At 43.2% G+C, this 21,569-nt stretch overlaps 1 protein-coding gene across 1 annotated transcript in view; it reads right to left on the minus strand.

Annotated features, from left to right (window-relative positions):
- Window positions 1–21,569, minus strand: part of LOC110522476 (MAM domain-containing glycosylphosphatidylinositol anchor protein 2) — a 376,091-nt gene that overhangs the window by 247,353 nt on the left and 107,169 nt on the right. The window contains exon 2 of the mRNA XM_021600903.2: window positions 7,575–7,714. Coding sequence (XP_021456578.2) covers window positions 7,575–7,714 — 140 coding nt within the window. The remainder of the gene's footprint in view (window positions 1–7,574; window positions 7,715–21,569) is intronic.

Consider the following 21,569-nt stretch of genomic DNA (forward strand, 5'->3'; position numbering starts at 1 on the left):
ATAGTTTGTTAACAAGAAATGCGTAAAGTGGTTGAAAAACAAGTTTTAATGACTCCAACCTAAGTGTATGTAAACTTCCGATTTCAACTGTATATTTATTTATAAACCTTTCTAATATTAAGCACATTGAGTACAGGAGTACCTGGTTGGCATGAAAATTAACCACGGGAAAAGTGTTCTTGTCACAAACTCCCTCTCCGGCGCTCTAGGTCACCATGCTGCTCATTATTACACACACCTGTCACCATCGTTACGCGCACCAGCGCTTCATCAGACTCACCTGGACTTCATCACCTTTCTGATTACCTTCCCTATATCTGTCACTCCCTTTGGTTCCTTCTCCAGGCGTTATTGTTTCTGTGTTGTGTCTGTACGCTGCTCATGTTACTTGTTTTGTCTGTGTTAGTTTATTTATTAAATTATTCACTCTCTCTACTTGCTTCCCGACTTCCACGGTACACGTTACAGAATAACGTCAGGTTCACAAGACTCGGTTGGCCTGTTGCTGAGTCTATCGAGGATGCCTCAGCTAGCTCGTCAGGCTTCCATGCCTCAGCCGGCTCGTCAGGTTCCCGCACCTCAGCCGACTCGTCAGGTTCCCGCGCCTCAGTAGAGGCGACCGGTCCACTCCTGGTCCCCGGGATCATCCCTTTGGTCGGTGTCTTGCGGCTGGAGCCGCATGTCAGAAAGGGGGTACTGTCACGTACACTTCGTCTGCAACGCTCTAGGTCAACAGGCTGCTCATTATTATGCACACCTGTCACCATCGTTATGTGCACCTGTGCCTCATCAGACTCACCTGGACTTCATCACATTCCTGATTACCTTCTCTATATCTGTCACAACCTTTGGTTCCTTCCCCAGGAGTTATTGTTTCTGTTTCTTGTCATGGTTTTCACAGAAGGACAAGTTGCCCAATAGAATTGATCAACTTTTGCACTATGGGGGATGGTAGATTGACATAGGCTAGTGATTTTGCTGATTGTTAGGTCCACTCATCTTGTTGGCTGATAAAAGTAGACTAAATGTGGACAGTTCTAACATCTTCAATATGCACCTTAGAATTTGGTAAGAGGGTTGCGCGCAGTTGCATCCCTGACGTGTCTGTCTTCATTCACTTGTAGCCTACTTCTTAGCTGAAATGTCTGTGAGAAGGACCCAATCACGTGACAGGAATTGGCTAATAAGAATGTAGATATCTGACAGAGCCATGTGAGTGAGAGGTGCTTCACAGCATGGCAGCTGGGAGAAAGGAATTATAATTATTATATTCAGCCCAAGGGCACAACGGCCAATTTGGCCGCAATAGGCATGGATTTTTTTGAGTTGCATTGCGGCCACACAAGGGGGATGTTGCCGGAAAATTTGAGGCCTGGTGAGAACATTATCAAGTGCTTGTCAAATTGTGAATGAAAGACTGATGAAGTGTGTGCAGCTTGCACATGAAACAAATCAAAGCTCATGCCTTTCATGGGACTCTGATTATTTGAAAAAAGTCGCATCATGCAGCCCTAGAATGTACAAAAAATCCAAACATATAGCCCAATGCTTGTATCACAACTAAAGTTGCATAAAAAATCTAAATGAAGCTTATAGGAGGACCCGTTTCTTTGTTAACCGTTCAACACAGAATAGCCTCATGTTTGCACTTCCTTAGAAATTTTGGGGAAAAAATATCCTTTCTATTTTATTAAGTTTGATCAATTGTATTCTTAATACTATAAAACAAATATTGTCTGCTAAATGAACTAGTGTAGCCCACAGCCATATGACCTAACATAAGGACAACTAAGAGTATATGCTATTCTGTTCTTCTTAAAACTACATTTTCTTCATATCATGTTTCTTTAGACCTGTCTAAAATAAATAATGGATTTATTGTGATGGTGTAGGCTATATTACATGGATTTATTAGACTTTTTAAAATGTAGATGTTCCAAAGTTCTGCATCAGTGGCTTGTGGGCTATGTGTGGAATCCAGGATAAGCTAAACGTCCTTATGTTAATTAACGTTCAATTACCGTCAGACCGGCAGTTATATGCTTGACAATCAACGGCTGACATTTCATGACCGCCACAGCCCTACCCTAACCATCGATTTTTGAATTTTTGATGCTACCTTACTGTTTAGCTTTCCTTTTGGTGATTATTAGAGAGTTGACACAGTCAAGAAACTCTATGAATGTAGGTCCATTATCATGTATGTACAGTTTAAATTTGGCATTAGTTATTTGAAAGTATATTGAATTGGTCAATATTTCAATATACTCAAACCACCTGCGGGCCGGATTGGACCCCCTCACGTGCCAGGTGAGGGGGTCTTATGTTTGACGTCCCTGGGCTAGACCCTGGAGGGTTGGGGCTAGGGGTTGTTTCTGGACAGGCCATGGGTATTATGGTAGCTCAGTCACTCACTCATTCATTAACCACTCTCACTCACTCACTCAGTCACTCACTCAGTCACTCACTCAGTCACTCAGTCACTCAGTCAGTCACTCACTCACTCACTCACTCACTCACTCACTCACTCACTCACTCACTCACTCACTCTTGTACTGTCTAAAAATGTTAATAGCTGTCAAACACTTGCTTCCTCTGTCCTTGGGAAAATCTCAATTGCATTTCCTTGATTCGTCTCCTCTACCCCATTGGTCTGATCCAATGGGTTTTGAGAAAGAGGCGAGAATATGAGGATTCAAGGAATTGGAATTGAGATGATCCCCTAGTTTCCTCCATTCCTCACCTTCCTCTCAAAGCACATTGGGGTAGAGGAGTGAAGGCTTTTCCCCTCGGGATCCAATGCACTTTCAAAGAGAGGCAAGGAGTGGAGGAAAAAAAGACAGGGGAAGCAAGTATTTGACAGCTAGTTGTTTATCTATTCCATTCTTCAGGAATGTTTAGCATGGCTATAAATGATATAAAAGTTGGCTAAAGCACAAGCAGACCTGAATACTAGGCATAACAAAGAAATATGCAGTGTCTAATTTTCATGTGACATTTTCAATGACATGTAAATGTTTAGTTGTTGCTAGGTGGAGTTATGGTGTCATTATGCCTATTTAGAGACTTTTATTCCTGTAACTACACATGTGAAGTCGCAAAAAATCATACTCTAATGTACAGTGCATTCGGAAAGTATTCAGACCCCTTAGACTTTTTTCACAATTTGTTACGTTGCAGCCTTATTCTAAAATGTATTAAATATTTTTTTCCCTCATAAATCTACAAACAATACCCCATAACAACAGAGTGAAAACATGTTTTTTGTAATTTTAGCTAGGTATTCAGACTCTTTGTTATGAGACTTGAAATTGAGCTCTGGTGCATCCTGTTTCCATTGATCATCCTTGAGATGTTTCTACAATTTGATTGGAGTCCACCTGTGGTAAATTCAATTCATTGCACATGATTTGGAAAGGCAGTATTCACCCCATCCCCCCCCTTGGCGTTTTTCCTATTTTGTTGCATTACAACCTGTAATTTAAATAGATTTTTATTTGGATTTCATTTAATGGATAAACACAAAATAGTCCAAATTGGTCAAGTGAAATTTAAAAAATAACTTTATTTAAAAAAATATATATATATTAAAAAAAATAAAAGTGGTGTGTGCATATGTGTTCACCCCTAAAACCCCTAAATAAGATCTGGTGCAACCAATTACCTTCAGAAGTCACATAATTAGTTAAATAAAGTCCACCTGTGTGCAATCTATGTGTCACATGATCTCAGTATACCTGTTCTGAAAGGCCCCAGAGTCTCCAACACCACTAAGTGAGCGCCACCACCAAGCAAGCGGCACCAGGAAGACCACTGAGCTCTCCAAACAGCTCAGGGACAAAGGTGTGGAGAAGTACTGATCAGGGTTGGGTTGTAAAAAATATCTGAACCTTTGAACATCCCACGGAGCACAATTAAATACATTATTAAAAATTGGAAAGAATATGGCACCAAAACAAACCTGCCAAGAGAGGGCCGCCCACCAAAACTCACAGACCAGACAAGGGGGGAATTAATCAGAAAGGCAACAAAGAGACTAAAGATAACCCTGAATGAGCTGCAAAGCTCCAAGGCGGGATTGGAGTATCTGTCCATAGGACCACTTTAAGCCGTACACTCCACAGAGTTGGGTACTTATTTTTTTATTTTACCTTTATTTAACAAGGCAAGCCAGAAAAGAACACATTCTTATTTTCAATGATGACCTAGGAACAGCAGGTTAACTGTCTTGTTCAGGGGCAGAAAGACAGATTTTACCTTGTCATCTCAGGGATTCAAACTTGCAACCTTTCGGTTACTAGTCCAACGCTCTAACCACTAAGCTACCTGCCGCCAATCCAATTGAGAATCTGTGGTTTGACTTAAAGATTGCTGTACACCAGGGGAACCCATCCAACTTGAAGGAGCTGGAGCAGTTGTGCCTTGAAGAATGGGCAAAAATCCCAGTATTTAGATGTGCCAAGCTTATAGAGACATAACCCAAGAGATTACAAAAGGTAGCTCTACAAAGCATTAACTTTGGGGGGGTGAATAGTTATGGGCACTCAAGTTCTGTTTTTTTGTCTTATTCATGTTTGTTTCACAACAAAAATATTTAGCATTTTCAAAGTGGTAGGCATGTGGAAATCAAATGACACAAACCCCCCAAAAATCTATTTTAATTACAGGTTGTAAGGCAACAAAATAGGAAAAATGCCAAGGTGGGTGAATACTTTCGCAAGCAACTGTATAATGTACCACAGTTGACAGTGCTTGTCAGAGCAAAATCCAAGCCATGAGGTTGAAGGAATTGTCCGTAGAGCTCAGAGACAGGATTGTGTCGAGGCACAGATCTGGGGAAGGGTACCAAAATATTTCTGCAGCATTGAAAGTCCAAGAAGACAGTGGGTTCCATCATTCTTAAACGGAAAAAGTTTGGCACCACCAAGACTCTTCCTAGAGCTGGCCACCTGGTCAAACTTAGCAATCGGTGGAGAATGGCCTTGGTTAGGGAGGTGACCAAGAACCCGATGGTCACTCTGACATCGCTCCAGAGTTCTTCTGTGGAGATGGTTATCCTTCTGGAAGGTTCTCCCATCACTGCAGCACTCCACCAATCAGGCTTTTATGGTAGAGAGGCCAGGCGGAAGTCACTCCTCAGTAAAAGGCACCTAAAGGACTCTCAGACCATGAGAAACAAGATTCTCTGGTCTGATGAAGCCAACATTGAACTCTTTGGCCTGAATGCCAAGCGTCACATCTGGAGGAAACCTGGCACCATCCCTACGGTGAAGCATGGTTGTGGCAGCATCATGCTGTGGGGATGTTTTTCAGCAGCAGGGACTGGGAGACCAGTCAGGTCCAAAGGAAAGATGAACGGAGCAAACTACAGAGAGATACTTGATGAAAACCTGCTCCAAAGCGCTCACAACCTCATACAGGGGCGATGGATCACCTTCTAACAGGACAATGACCCTAATCCCACAGCCAAGACAACGCAGGAGAGGCTTTGGGACAAGTCTCTGAATGTCATTGAGTTCCCCAGGCAGAGCCCAGAGCTGAACCCGATCCAACATCTCTGGAGAAACCTGAAAATTGCTGTGCAGTGACGCTCCCCATCGAACCTGACAGAGCTTCAGAGGATCTGCATAGAATAATAGGACAACCCCCCCAAATACAGGTGTGCTAAGCTTGTAGAGTCATACTCAAGAAGACTAAAGGCTGTAATTGCTGCCAAAGGTGTTTCAAAAAAGTACTGAGTGAAGGGGCTGAATACTTACCTGTATGTAAATATATTATTTTTATTTTTTCATACATTTGCACAAATGTCACTTTTTTTAAACTTTGTTTGTTATTATGGGGTATTGTGTGTAAAATAATGAGAAGAAAAAAAACGAATTAATCCATTTTAGAATGAGGCTGGTAACTAGGGATGCACGATATATCGGTAAGCATATCATAATCGGACGATATTAGCTAAAATTGCCAACATCAGCCCGATGTCTAGTTTAACGCCAATGTGCAAAACCGATGTCAAAGCTTACGTGCATACCGATACAGGTTAGATAGATGACGTAATGATGCCACTAAAAATATAGCGCTGCACGTGCAACAGAGTATTCCTAACCTAGCCCACAATGTCTGCTGTGTGGAACGAGCAGTCAACAAGTCGAGTAGTCATTTGAAAGTGTAATTAATAATGGATTTCATTGCCCTTGACAATCAACCGTTCTCTGTGGTGGATTATGTTGGCTTTCGCCAACTGGTAGAGCACCGGTACACTCTACCAAGTAGGCACTATTTTTCAGATGTTGCCCTACCGGAGTTACACAGTATTGAAACTCACATTCATGAGCTACTTGCTATGGGCGTCACTGCTATTAGCTTCACGACTGACATTTGGCACAGCGATGTCAGCCCCATGAGCATTGTGAGTCGACGAGGATTTCACAGTGTGTCGACGAGGATTTCGTACTGAGGAAAGCCGTATTGCATGCTCAAGAATGTGCTCGTTCTCATACCGCTGCTGCCATTTCAATGGCATTTGAGAACATGTTTGAAACTTGGAAACATGAACACCCCTGGCTCCATTCAAACAACTGACTGGAGAAATAAGCTCAACTGTGTCTGCAGCAGAAGTGATACCCTGTCATGTTATTGAAACGCCTGATCAACAAAAATGCCAACACAGACCGTCGGGTTAACTTGGAGAAGTACTTTACTAGAGGCTGTGAACAAGCAATTCGGTGGCATTCTCTCTGAGCCAATACTGTGTCGCCACCATGGTCGATGCTAGGTACAAGGACCGCTACTTCGATGCAGACAAGAAACAGGGTTTACGTGAAATGTTAGACACAGCTGGACAAGATGGAAACGGACACAGTGACAGTGCGCTCCGAGGAAGAGAGGCCACGGACAGACAGAGTTGAAACTTCACTGCTTGTCATGTATGATGAAATCCTGGTTGAGAATGAAACAACTGAACAAATTAACAATGAAACAGCACAGCAAGTAAGTGAAATAAATAGGTTTTGATTATGTTTTACTGGTAATGGGGACATAAGTAAATGCCAACAAAATAACTTTTTGGTCAGTGTGTGTGTGTGTGTTTCAACTATATAACTGTACTAGCATGCTTAAAAGGCCGCTAAAATTAAAAATAATGGTTATCGGTATCAGTATCATTTTTTTTGGCAAGGAAAATATTGGATATAAGTATCAGTCAAAAATGTAAAAAATGTAACTGTAACGTAACAAAATGTGGAAAAAGTCAAGGGGTCTGAATACTTTCCGAATGTACTGTACAGTATATCAAACCATTTAGAAAATTTGATCCTGATTTCACAAGTTTGCCCCTTTATTTAGAGAAAGACCCATTGATGCCTCTACTAATGATCGTACTATTGTGCTCAAAACATGCAATTGTAAAGTCTAAGAGGACTGGATATCTTCTGACCTGGGTATCAAAGTGTTCAGAAAGAGAGTAATTGTTGAGTACAGTAAGAGTTCTGATTGGCTCAACAGAGTGATTGGTGGGTGAAGTGAAACGTCAGCGTCCTGATTGGCTAAACTGAGTGATTGGCAGGTTGACTGACCTGTGGCCGTGGGTGTCCTGTGACAAGACAGGTGAGTTCAAGGGTCTCTCCCTCCCGGATTGTGTACACCCTCTCCGCGTGGCGCTCCTCCTCAACGTTACAGGCGTGGCCCGAGTGGACAATGCGGACCGTAGGGGGCGCTGTAGAGGACAAACAGAACAGTTAGTACATCTCAATCATTACAAAAAGAAAGTCAAAGCTGCAACGTCCAAATTAATTCACACAATTCACATTGGAAATCCTATAACGTATAACTGGGGAATTAACATTTTGTGAATATTTTGAGTAAAAAACTGCGTGAAGAATTGAGAGAAGAGATATTTTATTTATTTCTATGTACTTCTCCTCAGCTTTTTGGATAACATTGTACAGTGTATCTGTATCCCTTCTCTCTCTTTAATTTGACAAACCTGGGTAAATCTGAATCGATCCAGACGCCATCTGCATGAGCTCACAGAGACAGGGTATCAGTTTTAACAGAGTCAGGAGAGTAGTGCTGAGACACACACACACACTAGAGTTGTGCAACTGACTAGGTATCCCCTTTTCCTAACACACACAAAATTCACAAAATTCAGACATGAATAAGAGATAAAAGTAACAAGTAATTAAAGAGCAGCAGTAAAAAAACAACAATATATACAGGGCGGTGCCGGTACAGAGTCAATGTGAGGTGGCACCGGTTAGTTGAGGTAGTATGTACATGTAGGTAGAGTTAATTAAAAGTGACTATGCATAGATGACAACAGAGAGTGGCAGTGGTGTGGGATGCAAATAGTCTTGGTAGCCATTTGACTAGATGTTCAGGAGTCTTATGGCTTGGGAGTAGAAGCTGTTTAGAAGCCTCTTGGATCTAGACTTGGCGCTACGGTACTGCTTGCCATGCAGTAGCAGAGAGAACAGTCTATGATTAGGGTGGCTGGAGTCTTTGAACATTTTTAGGGCCTTCCTCTCCCACAGCCTGGTATAGAGGTCCTGGATAGCGGGAAGCTTGGCCCCAGTGATGTACTGGGCCGTTCGCACTACCCTCTCTAGTGCCTTGCGGTCAGAGGCTAAGCAGTTGCCATACCAGGGTTAGAGTCCCGCTCCTTGAAAGTGGCAGCTCTAGCCTTTAGCTCAGTGCGGATGCTGCCTGTAATCCATGGCTTCCGGTTGGGGTATGTACATACGGTCAGATGTGCTGTACTCCTCAATGCCATTGGAGGAATCCCAGAACATATTCCAGTCTGTGCTAGCAAAACAGTCCTGTAGTTTAGCATCTGTTTCATCTGACCACTTTTTTATTGATCTAGTCACTGGTACTTCCTGCTTTCATTTTTGCTTGTAATCAGGAATCAGGAGGATGGAATTATGGTCAGATTTGCCAAATTACTGTATAAGTCTATGGAAGGGGGTGAGAACCATGAGCCCTCCTTGGTTTTCTATTGAAGTCAATGTACCCAGAGGAGGACAGAAGCTAGCTGTTCTCTGGCTACACCATGGTGCTACCCAACAGAGTGCTACTGGGGCTGTGGCAGATCTTCATTGCACAACAGTGTGTTGATGACGTTATCATATCTAGTATAGTTTCATCTAAAAAATATTAAAACATTTGTTTCACTATTTTTCTTTTTCTGAAATTCACTGAGGAGGATAGTCCTCCCCTCCTCATCTGAGGAGCCTCCACTGCTTTACAGCTAATTGTCCCCCTCTGCAGTAGATCTAACTCATCCAGTTGTAACTCTACTACTCTACAGAGCTTGCTCGTAGCTGTCCATCCTCATGTGATTACAGCACAGGTGTGTGTTGTTTTTCTCTCTCTTCCTTACGCTCAGCCGGGCATGTTGATGGTGATGAAGAATGATGCTGCCCATGGTTCACCCCCGTGTAGAGAAAAATATACACACATACACACACACACACACACACACACACACACACACACACACACACACACACACACACACACACACACACACATATATATATATATGTATATATATGTATGAGAGAGAGACCAAAGCAGGGTGGAGGAGGGCCAGATCAGGTCAAAAGCCCATGTCTGGGCTTTAGTATGGGAGCCTGGGGATGCACGCTTGGCCCACTGGGCCGTGAAGGATGGGGTCGGATGAATTTGACCGCTAGAGGCTGATCATAGGTCAGTATGTGTTTCTCCCTCGAATGGTTAAGTTTAGGATGTGGAAGGTTAGCTGGGCCCAGATCTGGGTAAAAGAAGCTTCAGTGCCAGGCCATGAGTAGTGACACTAGGGTAAAACCTCAAATTGGTTATAATCAGACAGGAAAATACAGTTCCTTTGACAGCATCAGTGTGGTTTCCTGCTCTAGAATACTCAGTAGACTCAGACAACCTAAAGCAGAGATTCACAATGGGCCCTAGATCGCTTCGGTCTCACAACACACTAATGAGACTAAGCGAGTCTGCTAAACGCTAATCCGCTAGACGCTAGCCTGCTAGACGTTAACCACACACCCTCCTCTTACTGCACCACTGTGACTGTTCCCTCACTGTCTTCTTCTACTCAGCTAGTTAGCGTAATGCCCTTAAACAGAATTTAGTTCACTAACTGCTACATAGATGTATTAAATAACACTGAGATTGATGCTAACAGGAAATGCTAACAAGTCATCCACATGGACAGAGCCTGCAGTGGGTCTCTCCATTAGGAGATGAATCTGCCAGCAGTGTATTCCAGAGGATTGAAAGCCCTGGCTGAGTAGAGAAACGCTTCACACATGGCTGCCACTTAAAACAAAAGGCTTAGGAGAAGACCCTGGGGCGCCAGGCAACATGGTGCTAATGCAATTTACTCCAATAAGCCAGTTATTCTACAACATGCTATCAGTCCTGGGATGAGTACAGAGTTGGGAGAGGAAAACTGGAAAAACACACGTAATGATTTATCCTCACAGGTAGAATAACTAGATACAGTATGTAAGTAGACTAACTAGATAGTCTACCCACATACTGTATCTATCTAGTTAGTCTACCCACATACTGTATCTAGTTAGTCCAGTCACATACGGTATCTAGTTATTCTAGATAGTCTAGTTAGTCTACCCACATACTGTATGCAGTTATTCTATCTACATACTGCATATATCTAGTTAGTCTACCAACATACTGTATCTAGTTATTCTAACGAGATATATGCAGTATGTAGATAGAATAACTGGATACAGTATGTGGGTAGACTAACTAGATACAGTATGTGAGTAGACTAACTAGATACAGTATGTCAGTAGACTAACTAGATGCAGTATGTGAGTAGAATAACTAACTAGATGCAGTATGCGAGTGGACTAACTAACTAGATACGGTATGTGGGTGGACTAACTAGATAGATACAGTATGTAGGTAGACTAACTAGATATATACAGTATGTAGATAGAATAACTAGATACAGTATGTGGGTAGACTAACTAGATACAATATGTGGGTAGACTAACTAGATACAGTATGTGGGCGGACTAACTAGATACAATATGTGGGTAGACTAACTAGATACAGTATGTGAGTAGACTAACTAGATACAGTATGTGGGTAGACTAACTAGATACAGTATGTGGGTAGACCAACTATACACAATATGTGTTTAGAATAATTAACTATATACAGTATGTGGGTAGACTAACTAGATACAGTATGTGGGTAGACTAAAGTAATGGGTAGACTGAAGTAATAGCACAGAAGGAGATGGCAGCCTTTTTAAGTTCCAGTAACCAATTGTTCTATTGTGTATGTTTTTTTTGTGGTTGTTATTTGTAACTTATTTTGTGCGTAATGTTTCTGCCACAGTGTCTTATGACCGAAAACAGCTTCTTAATATCAGGGCAGCGATTACTCACTGGAGGAATTCTTCTTCTTCAACGACTCGGACGGGAAGGATTTACTCCAGACACCCTACAAGGCTCTCATTCCCATCGTTTGCAGGAGGAAAAGACGGAGATATCGTGGACGACGATCCGGGTGCCTTGTAAGTATCCGTCACCGAGTGGGTAATATACCTTTACCATGGGTCCTATTAGCCAACGTACAATCAATCAATAATAAAATAGACGAACTACGAGCACGTATATCCAACCAACGGGATATTAAAAACTGTAATATCTTATGTTTCACTGAGTCGTGGCTGAACAACGACATGATTAACATACAGCTGGCGGGTTTTAAGCTTTTTCGACAGTATAGAACAGCTGCCTCTGGTAAGACAAAGGGAGGCGGCCTATTTATATGTGTAAACAACAGCTGGAGCCCGAAATCTAAGGAAGTCTTGAGGTTTTGCTCACCTGTGGTAGAGTATCTCATGACAAGCTGTAGACCACACTATCTACCAAGAGAGTTTATATCAATATTTTTAGTAGCTGTCTATATACCACCGCAGACTGAAGCTGGCACTAAGACCGCACTCAATGAGCTGTATACGGCCATAAGAAAACAAGAAAACGCTCATTCAGAGGCGCCGCTCCTAGTGGCCGGGGACTATAATGCAGGAAAAATCAAATGAGTTTTACCTCATTTCTATCAGCACGTTAAATGTGCAACCAAAGGGGAAAAAACTCTAGACCACCTTTACTCAACACACAGAGACATGTACAAACAGGACTGTTTTGCTAGCACAGAATGGAATATGTTCCGGGATTCTTCCAATGGCATTGAGGAGTACACTGTCAATGGCTTCATCAATAAGTGCATCGATGACATCGTCCCACAGTGACCGTACGTACATACCCCAACCAGAAGTAATGGATTACAGGCAAGATCTGCACTGAGCTAAAAGGTAGAGCTGCCGCTTTCAAGGAGCGGGACTCTAATCCGGAAGCAAGAAATCCTGCTATGCCCTCCGACGAACCATAAAACAGGCAAAGCATCAATACAGGGCTAAGACTGAATTGTACTGCACCGGCGCCGACGCTCGCCGGATGTGGCAGGGCTTGCAAACTATTACAGACTACAAAGGGAAGCACAGCCACGAGCTGCCCAGTGACACGAGCCTACCAGACAAGTTAAATTACTTCTACACTCGCTTCGAGGCAAGTAACACTGAAACATGCATGAGAGTACCAGCTGTTCCGGAAGACTGTGTGATCACACTCTCTGTAGCTGATGTGAGTAAGACCTTTAAACAAGTCAACATTCACAAGGCCGCAGAGGCAGAGGGATTACCAGGATGTGTACTCCGAGCTTGCACTGACCAACCGGCAAGTGTCTTCACTGACATTTTCAACCTGTTCCTGATTGAGTCTGTAATACCAACATGTTTGAAGCAGACCACCATAGTCCCTGTGCCCAAGAACACTAAGGTAACCTGCCTAAATGACTACCGACCCATAGCACTCACGTCTATAGCCATGAAGTGCTTTGAAAGGGTTGTCATGGCTCACATCGACACCATTATCCTAGAAACCCTAGACCCACTCCAATTTGCATACCGCCCCAACAGATCCACATATGATGCAATCTTTATTGCACTCAACACTGCCCTTTCCCACCTAGACAAAATGAACACTATTTTGCTATTCATTGACTACAGCTCAGCGTTCAAGACCAAAGTGCCCACAAAGCTCATCACTAAGCTAAGGTCCCTGGGGCTAAACACCTCCCTCTGCAACTGGATCCTGGACTTCATGATGGGCAGTCCCCAGGTGGTAAGGGTGTGTTAGTGATGGCTGTATAACCGTCTGATGGCCTTGAGATAGAAGCTGTTTTTCAGTCTCTCGGTCCCGGCTTTGATGCACCTGTACTGACCTTGCCTTCTGGATGGTAGCAGGGTGAACAGGCAGTGCCTCAGGTGGTTGTTGTCCTTGATTATCTTTTTGGCCTTCCTGAGACATTGGGTGCTGTAGCTGTCCTGGAGGGCAGGTATTTTGCTCCCGGTGATGCATTGTGCAGACCACACCACCCTCTGGAGAGCCCTTTACAGTTGGCTCTCCTGGCATCTGCCAAACCCAGATTCGTCCGTCGGACTGCTAGATGGTGAAGCGTGATTCATCACTCCAGAGAACGCCTTTTCAATGCTCCAGAGTCCAATGGCGGAGAGCATTACACCACTCCAGCCGACGCTTGGCATTGCACATGGTGATCTTAGGCTTGTGTGCGGCTAATCTGCGATGGAAACCATATTTCATGAAGCTTGCGACAACCAGTTATTGTGCTGACGTTGCTCCCAGAGGAAGTTTGGAACTTGGTAGTGAGTGTTGTAACCGAGGACAGACTATTTTTACCCGCTATGCCAGGCCTGGGCAATTCCAGTCCTCGGGGGCCTGATTATTGTCACACTTTTCCCCCATCCTTAGCAAACTGATGTAAACTAATTGCATTTTTAACTGAAGATCATGATTAGTTGATTATTGTAGTCGGGTGTGTTAGCTGGGGTTGGGGCAAAAGTGTGACACCAATCAGGCCCCCGAGGACTGGAGTTGCCCAGCCTTGCGCTACGCACTTCAGCACTCGGCGGTTCCGTTCTGTGAGCTTGTGTGGCCTACCACTTCATGGCTGAGCCGTTGTTGCGCCTAGATGTTTCCACGTCTCAATAACAACACTTGCAGTTGACCGGGGCAGCTTTGCTCAGAAATTTGACAAACTGACTTGTTGGAAAGGTGTCATCCTATGACGGTGCCACGCTGAAAGTCACTGAGTTCTTCAGTAAGGCCATTCTAATGCCAATGTATGTATATGGAGGTTGCATGGATGTGTGATTGATTTTATACAACTGTCAGCAAGGGGTGTGGATGAAATAGCCGAATCTACTAATTTGAAGGGGTGTCCACATACTTTTGTAAATATAGTGTATGTAGGGAAGACTAACAAACTAACTATGTACAGTAACCTATGTAGGGTACAGTAACTAACTATGTACAGTAACCTATGTAGGGTAGACTAACTATGTACAGTAACCTACGTATTGTAGACTAACTTTGTACAGTAACCTATGTACTGTAGGGTATATGGAGTAGCAGTCACAATGAGGCTAACTGCTCTAGTATTTAGGGTAAGCTGTGTTTCTCTCAGGATGTTGTATCAGAATTCCCTCACACGCACAAGTGCACACACACACGCACGCGTACACACACACTCTCCCCTGTGGTGTGGTGCTATAAATGGAAGAGGGCTGGGAGCAGGGGGAACAGAAGGAGTAGCAGGAACAGGGGGAACAGAAGAAGTAGGAGGGACAGGAGGAGTAGGAGCAGGAGGGACGGGTGGAGTAGGAGGAACAGGAGGAACAGGAGTAGAAGGAGGAAAAGGGGGAAAATTATGAGCAGGAGGAGTAGGAGGATCAGGAGGAACAGGAGCAACAGGAGGAGCAGGAGTAGAAGGAGGAACAGAAGGAGCAAGAGTAGTAGGAACAGGCAGAGCAAGTGTAATAGGAACAGGAGGAGCAGGACTATTAGGAGGAACAGCAGGAAAAGGAGGAAAAGGATGAGCAGAAGGAACAGGTGGAGAAGGAGGAGTAGGGGTAGGAGGAACAGGAGGAGTAGGAGGGACAGGTGGAGTAGGACTAGAAGGAGGAACAGGAGGAGCAAGAATGGTAGGAACTGGTGGAGCGAGAGTAGTAGGAGGAACAGAAGGAAAATTAGGATAAGGATGAGCAGGATGAGTAGGAGCAACAGGAGGATTGGAGGAACAGGATGAGCAGGAGGAACAGGAGGAGCCGGAGGAGTAGGAGGAGCAGGGGTCCCATCGGACAGATAGCCTGGCCCTCCCTGTACCTATCCCACTGAGGGGAGACAGAGACAGCTTTATCCATACACAATGGAGTGATTAAATTAGATTTTGCTAAAGCAGGCCTGTCACCATGGCCCTGGCCTAGCAGAGACAGAGAGGCACAGAGAGAGACAGAGGGGGTTCTTGGCAGGGACAAAGACTTTACATTTGACAAACCAATGAATGTGAAAAAAGTCCAAACAGCTGGGGCTTGTTGATGCTGAGCTTAGTGTCTTCAGACCAGCCCCTCAAGGCTATTAACCATGTTGTGCTAGCTTCCTGGCCCTGCTGGGCTTCTTATCGTGTGTGTGTGTCTCAGAGCGAGAGAGCGATCCTGTGCACACAGGAACAATATCAGTATACCATGCCTAGTTTCTCTTTGTATCTGTTATCCCACCCAGAGCCATTGTCAGGAGGCAGCCAGGCCTAAGAACCAGGACCTCCTCTGTGGAAGCAGCCAGGCCCAGGACACAGGACCACTGTGGAAGCAGCCAGGCCCAGGAAACATGACCACCACTGTGGAAGCAGCCAGGCCCAGGAAACAGGACCACCACTGTGGAAGCAACCAGGCCCAGGAAACAGGACCACCACTGTGGAAGCAGCCAGGCCCAGGAAACAGGACCACCACTGTGGAAGCTGCCAGGCCCAGGAAACAGGACCACCACTGTGGAAGTTGTCTGCTGATGTCACAACTAGAGATTGTTATTTCGGGGGAAAGATGATAACAGTGTTCAGTGACATCATAGAAGAGCACAGCAATAACACAATGATTCAGGTGTCAAGGTTTCAAGCTTGTATGTATTCTAAAACAACACCTGATGGAGTCTCATTATAGATGAACAACATAAATAAACAATAAGGGGAAAAACACATTTGATCCACTGTTTGAATGAAACACTGTTACATTAAAAGTCTGGGAGCGTCTAACAGTGCAAGGGTAATCTCTTTTGTATTTGCTATTTTGTACACCTTGCATTATTGGAATTTGCTTGCGTGTGTGCATACACGGTAACAGCAGAAATACACTGACTCATGTGAATGACACAGCACTGGGTTAGCTGTTCAGCACATTCATACACTACTACATCACTGTCATCAAGTAAACCTGGCCTGACTTAAGCTGATCACCGTGCATCAGCAGAAGTCACCAGCAGGCATCTTCCACACCTGTTAATGCGCTCAAAAGCACTCCTGTTATTGTAAATAACCTGTCTGTATGGACTGCATCCTTACATCAGTATTGATTTATCTATGTACTGTATCTACAGATGTAGGATCTTAATTTGCAAACTTGTAGTGTATTCAATGTTTAAAAAGGCTTCTAAAATGTCCACGGTTAAATTTCAGACCTGATTTGTCTGAAGCACTTAAATGTAAATGCTTTATTCAATGTCATCTGACATGAGAACGGTAACCGTTAACCATGAATACAGGGTGTCTCCTGAATGCTGTGGAGTTTGGCTTTCCAGCCGTACCATACATTCCTTGGTGCGACTTAGTAACATATATGGGCATACGGCCATAAATGGGCAGGTAACACCCACAAGCCTATTTCAAGACATGTTAGTGTGGAGAAGCTAAAATGATATAAACGTTGTTTTCATTAAAAAAACAAATCAAGGTTAGCTTCAATTTGGATAGTGCTACATGGGGTGTCAAATGAATCATTAGGTTCATATGAACAAAAGCAGCCTATTGTCAATTTTCTCCGATAATGTATGGCTGAATTAGAACATCAAATTTCCACCAATTGACTATAGCTTTGCGCACAAAAAGTGTGGTGTTTTTATCTTTCGACCTGTGGTACAGTATAGCGTTACATTGGGGAGTGGGTAAAATGAAAGATGGACAGTCATGTAGCCAATAAGATAAGCTTTACAGGCATATCAGATGACCTTGGTGGGACTTGTAGAACTTAAGTAGCTCTTTTTGGTTATGCTACCGACATTGTGAAAGGATGCACTCAGAACACACAGAGCATAGTATTTTGAATGGATTCTTTCATTGCTTTGGCATAAACATGGCTTATCAAGGATGTAAAAAGAAAGTGAAAAACTACCCAATAGGGGGGTAAGAAATGACAAAAGCCAGGAATCACAACAAATTCTTATTGAGTCAGACACAGATGCTGGAAGCGACCTGGACCAAGATGACTCGTGCAGAAAATTGTGTTTTCTAGAAGGATTGGATTCCGTTGTATTATTTTGTATAGCTTTCTATAGTTCACTATATGTATTTAGTATTTTTTTTATAAAGTTGTGGTCTACTTCTTTTTGTTTAGTATTGTTTAGTATACTACAGTGTAGTGTGGTCCTGTCCTGTGTAGCCTATATCCTGTATTTCATTCCAAAGTGGTTACATATTGTACCTACAGTGACTTCGGAAAGTATTCAGGTCCCTTGACTTTTTCCACATTTTTCTATGTTATAGCCTTGTTATTAAATGGATTAATGTACAAAAAATCTTCAGCAATCTACACACAATATCCCATAATGAAACATTTATTTTATAAAAATAAAACATTCAAATAAAAAGTTTCCAGACATTTTGCTATGAGACTCGAAATTTTACTCAGGTTGATCATGTTTCCATTGATCATCCTTGAGATGTTTCTAAAACTTGATTGGAGTCCACCTGTGATAAATTCAATTGATTGGACATAATTTGGAAAGGCACACACCTGTCTATATAAGGTCCCAGAGTTGACACAGCATGTCAAAGCAAAAACCAAGCCATGAGATCGAATGAATTGTCCATAGACCTCTGAGAAAGGATTGTGTCGAGGCTCAGATCTGGGGAAGGGTACCCAAATATTTCAGCATCATTGAAGGTCCCCAAGAACACAGTGACCTCCATCATTCTTCAATGGAATAAAAGTGGAACCACCAAGACTCTTCCTAGAGCTGGCCACCCGGCCAACTGAGCAACGGGAGACAAGGGTCTTGGTCAGGGAGGTGACCAAGAACCCGATGGTCACTCTGACAGAGCTCTAGAGTTCCTCTGTGGAGATGAGACAAAACCTTCCAGAAGAACAACCATCTCTGCAGCACTCCACCAATCAGTCCGTTACAGTAGAGTGGCCAAACGGAAGCCGCTTCTCAATAAAAGGTACATGACAGCCCGCTTGGAGTGTACCAAAAGGCACCTAAAGACTCTCAGACCATGAGAAACCATATTCCCGATTGATGAAACCGAGATTGAACTCCTTGGCCTGAATGAAAAGTGTCTGGAGGAAACCGGGCATCATCCCTACGGTGAAGCGTGGTGGCAGCATCATGCTTTGTTGTTGTTTTTTTCAGCAGCGGGGACTGGGAGACAAGTCAGGACCAAGGCAAAGATTAACGGAGCAAAGTACAGAGAGATCCTTGATGAAAACCTGCTCCAGAGTGCTCAGGACCTCAAATTGGGGTGAACTTTCACCTTCCAACAGGACAACGAGCCAAGACAATGCAGGAGTGGCTTCGGGACAAGTCTCTGAATGTCCTTGAGTGGCCCAGCAAGAGCCCGGAAAAACATCTCTGGAGAGACCTGAAAATAGTTGTGGAGCAACGCTTCCCATCCAACCTGATAGAGCTTGAGAGGATCTGAAGAGAAGAATGGGATAATCTCTCCAAATACAGATGTGCCAAGCTTGTAGCATCATACCCAAGAAGACTCGATGCTGTAATCACTGCCAGAGATGCTTCAACAAAGGGCTGGGTAAAGGGTATAAATACTTATGTAAATGTGATATTTCAGTTTTTTTTCCAAAATTTGCTAAAATTTCTACAAACCTCTTTTTGCTTTACCATTATGGGGTATTGTGTGTAGACTCACAAGAAAGAAAACAATTAAATCAATTATAGAATAAGAATAATAAGTCTTAATACTTTCGGAAGACATTGTATTTCACATTAGTTTGCTGATAAAAGTTGGATATAGTCTGTGTAACTTTGGAGAGGCCACTAAATTATCATGGCCATTGTTACTTTGTCTCTAAAGGTAGGCTACCTGTGTCCCACTGTCTACATTGTATAGGCTAGTATATTGGTTTTTACATTGCAGCAATTTGGCCCATCCACATTTCTGCAGGCCAAACCACCAACAGATTTCTGCCTACAACCTGACTGGGAGGCCATCAAACTCTTGTGGCCATTGCACCTATGTCTCTTATGTGTCCGTCCCACTGTTTGCATTGTGGCTGTGTTTCACACCTCTATGTGAGGCACACTCCAGGCAGTGCACAAATAAACGTATTCATTATAATGACCTCACCTCTCTCACCTGGCCAGTTGTGAAGGGCCAGGTTACAATCCACCTGGCTTGCTATGAAGGAGTCATACATTAACATAGATTGTCTCTGAGAGAGTGCTGTGAGATGGTGTGCTAATAGTCACAAGCAGGGAATTAGTAACAACGTTTAGGCTGAGTGTTATCTTTTAGTATGTGCATGTTGCCGGAAGCTAGGTGTATGTCGCATGTCACTACTTCACTTGAACTTATTTTTTTAATTATCAAAATGCATTTTTTGGCATTTTGGGAAGTTTCATAAATGAACTTGCCTTAATAACAAACCTGTAATTCCAGCTGTAAATACCAATAAAATGGTTAAATGAAGAACCTAGTTGGTTTAGCCATGGAAAAAGACAGGAACCTACCCGGTAGCCATGACAGGCTGAGGTAGTGGATGGGCTGGACATGCCGGGAAACGTGTTTGGATCCTTCTGCCATGTAGCATGCTTCTGTCTGTAACATGAGCTGCTCAGTATGTTTTGATAATCCTTTCTACCGCTGCTTTTTTGTAAATTATAACGTTAGCCATCGAGAACTACAAACGTTTTGCTAATTTTCTCAACAACATTAATGCCCTGAATTTAGCAGACGCTATTGAAAGATCAGTTGGAAAAAGTTGTGATGGGCTTCTTTCTGCACACGCCACGGTCAGTATGAACTGGAGAGACTTGACACAACGCTGACCAAACAAAATGTAGGTACAAACAAAACGGAATTAAATGGTTCCAGTCTACTGTGAAAGTTCATCCATGTATACGAATTTTCAGATATTATAAGTTTCAAATTTTGTTAGAGAATAGTTCATTGCAAGTTACTGCGTATTGTTAGCTATACTACACCTACGAAAATCTATTTGTGTTGGTACCATTTGTGTTGGTATCAATATGAGTTTAGACTATGCCTGTTCATTGTTTAGCTAGCTAGTTAAAAACACCTTGAGGATTGATCCTAAACAACGTTTGCCGTGTTTCTGTCGATATTATGGAGCTAATTTGGAAAAAAGTTCTGCGTTGTAGTGGTAGCATTTTCCGGTCGATTTCTCAGCCAAACATGATGAACAAATGGGAGCTATTATGCCTACAAAAATAATATTTTTGGAAAAAAGGAACATTTGCTATCTAACTGGGAGTCTCCTGAGTGAAAACATCCGAAGTTCTTTAAAGGTAAATTAATTAATTTGGTTGCTTTTCTTATTTTCGTGAAAATGTTGCCTGCTGCCAGCAGAGCCTAGCATAGCATTATGCCATGATAAACTTACACAAATGCTTGTCTAGCGTTGGCTGTAAAGAATAATTTGAAAATCTGAGATGACAGTGTGATTAACAAAAGGCTAAGCTTGTGTTTGAATTATATTATATATTTCATTTGCGATTTTCATGAATAGGAAAAGTTTCTAGGGGTATTTATGTCCGCTGAGTTATGCTAATTCGTTTGAGGCTATGATTACGCTCCCGGATCCGGGATTGCTAGTCGCAAGAATTAAGGGATGGGTAGCGTCAAGAAGTTAAGAGCTGGTTGGGGCTAAAGTTTAAGAGGGTGTGAACGATGCTGAATGGGTGTAGACAAAGAAGTGCTCTCCAGTATGTGCACCAAATATTCAAGGGACATTTACTCAAAAGCGGGGTTACAAGTTTATCAATGTTCAAAGTAGAATTACTTTCCCATTGTTTCTCACCTGCAATGTATGATATACCAGTTTTTAGCTCTGAGTCTCTACTTTTATCCAATGTAAAAAACAATCCCCCAACCATCCCCCAGTAAGCGCCCCCTCCGGTCAAGATCGTCACCCTCCCCGGCCAGATCCACAACCCACACTGCTGTCTCTAATGCTGTCTCTACTGATGGTTCAAGCTCTATCCCTCCACAAAGGCCTCACTCCTCTTCCACTACCCCCACTGCAGGCCCTGGCTCCACTCACCTCAAAGCCAGTTCATCTAGAGTTGCGAGGGCAGGGGGGACAACTAGGCCTCAACAGAGAAGAGAGAGAAACAGAGGTAGGGGCACTGGAAGTAGTCTGCATC

Source organism: Oncorhynchus mykiss, chromosome 4 (genome assembly GCF_013265735.2).
Source record: "Oncorhynchus mykiss isolate Arlee chromosome 4, USDA_OmykA_1.1, whole genome shotgun sequence".
Classification (NCBI taxonomy): Eukaryota; Metazoa; Chordata; class Actinopteri; order Salmoniformes; family Salmonidae; genus Oncorhynchus; species Oncorhynchus mykiss.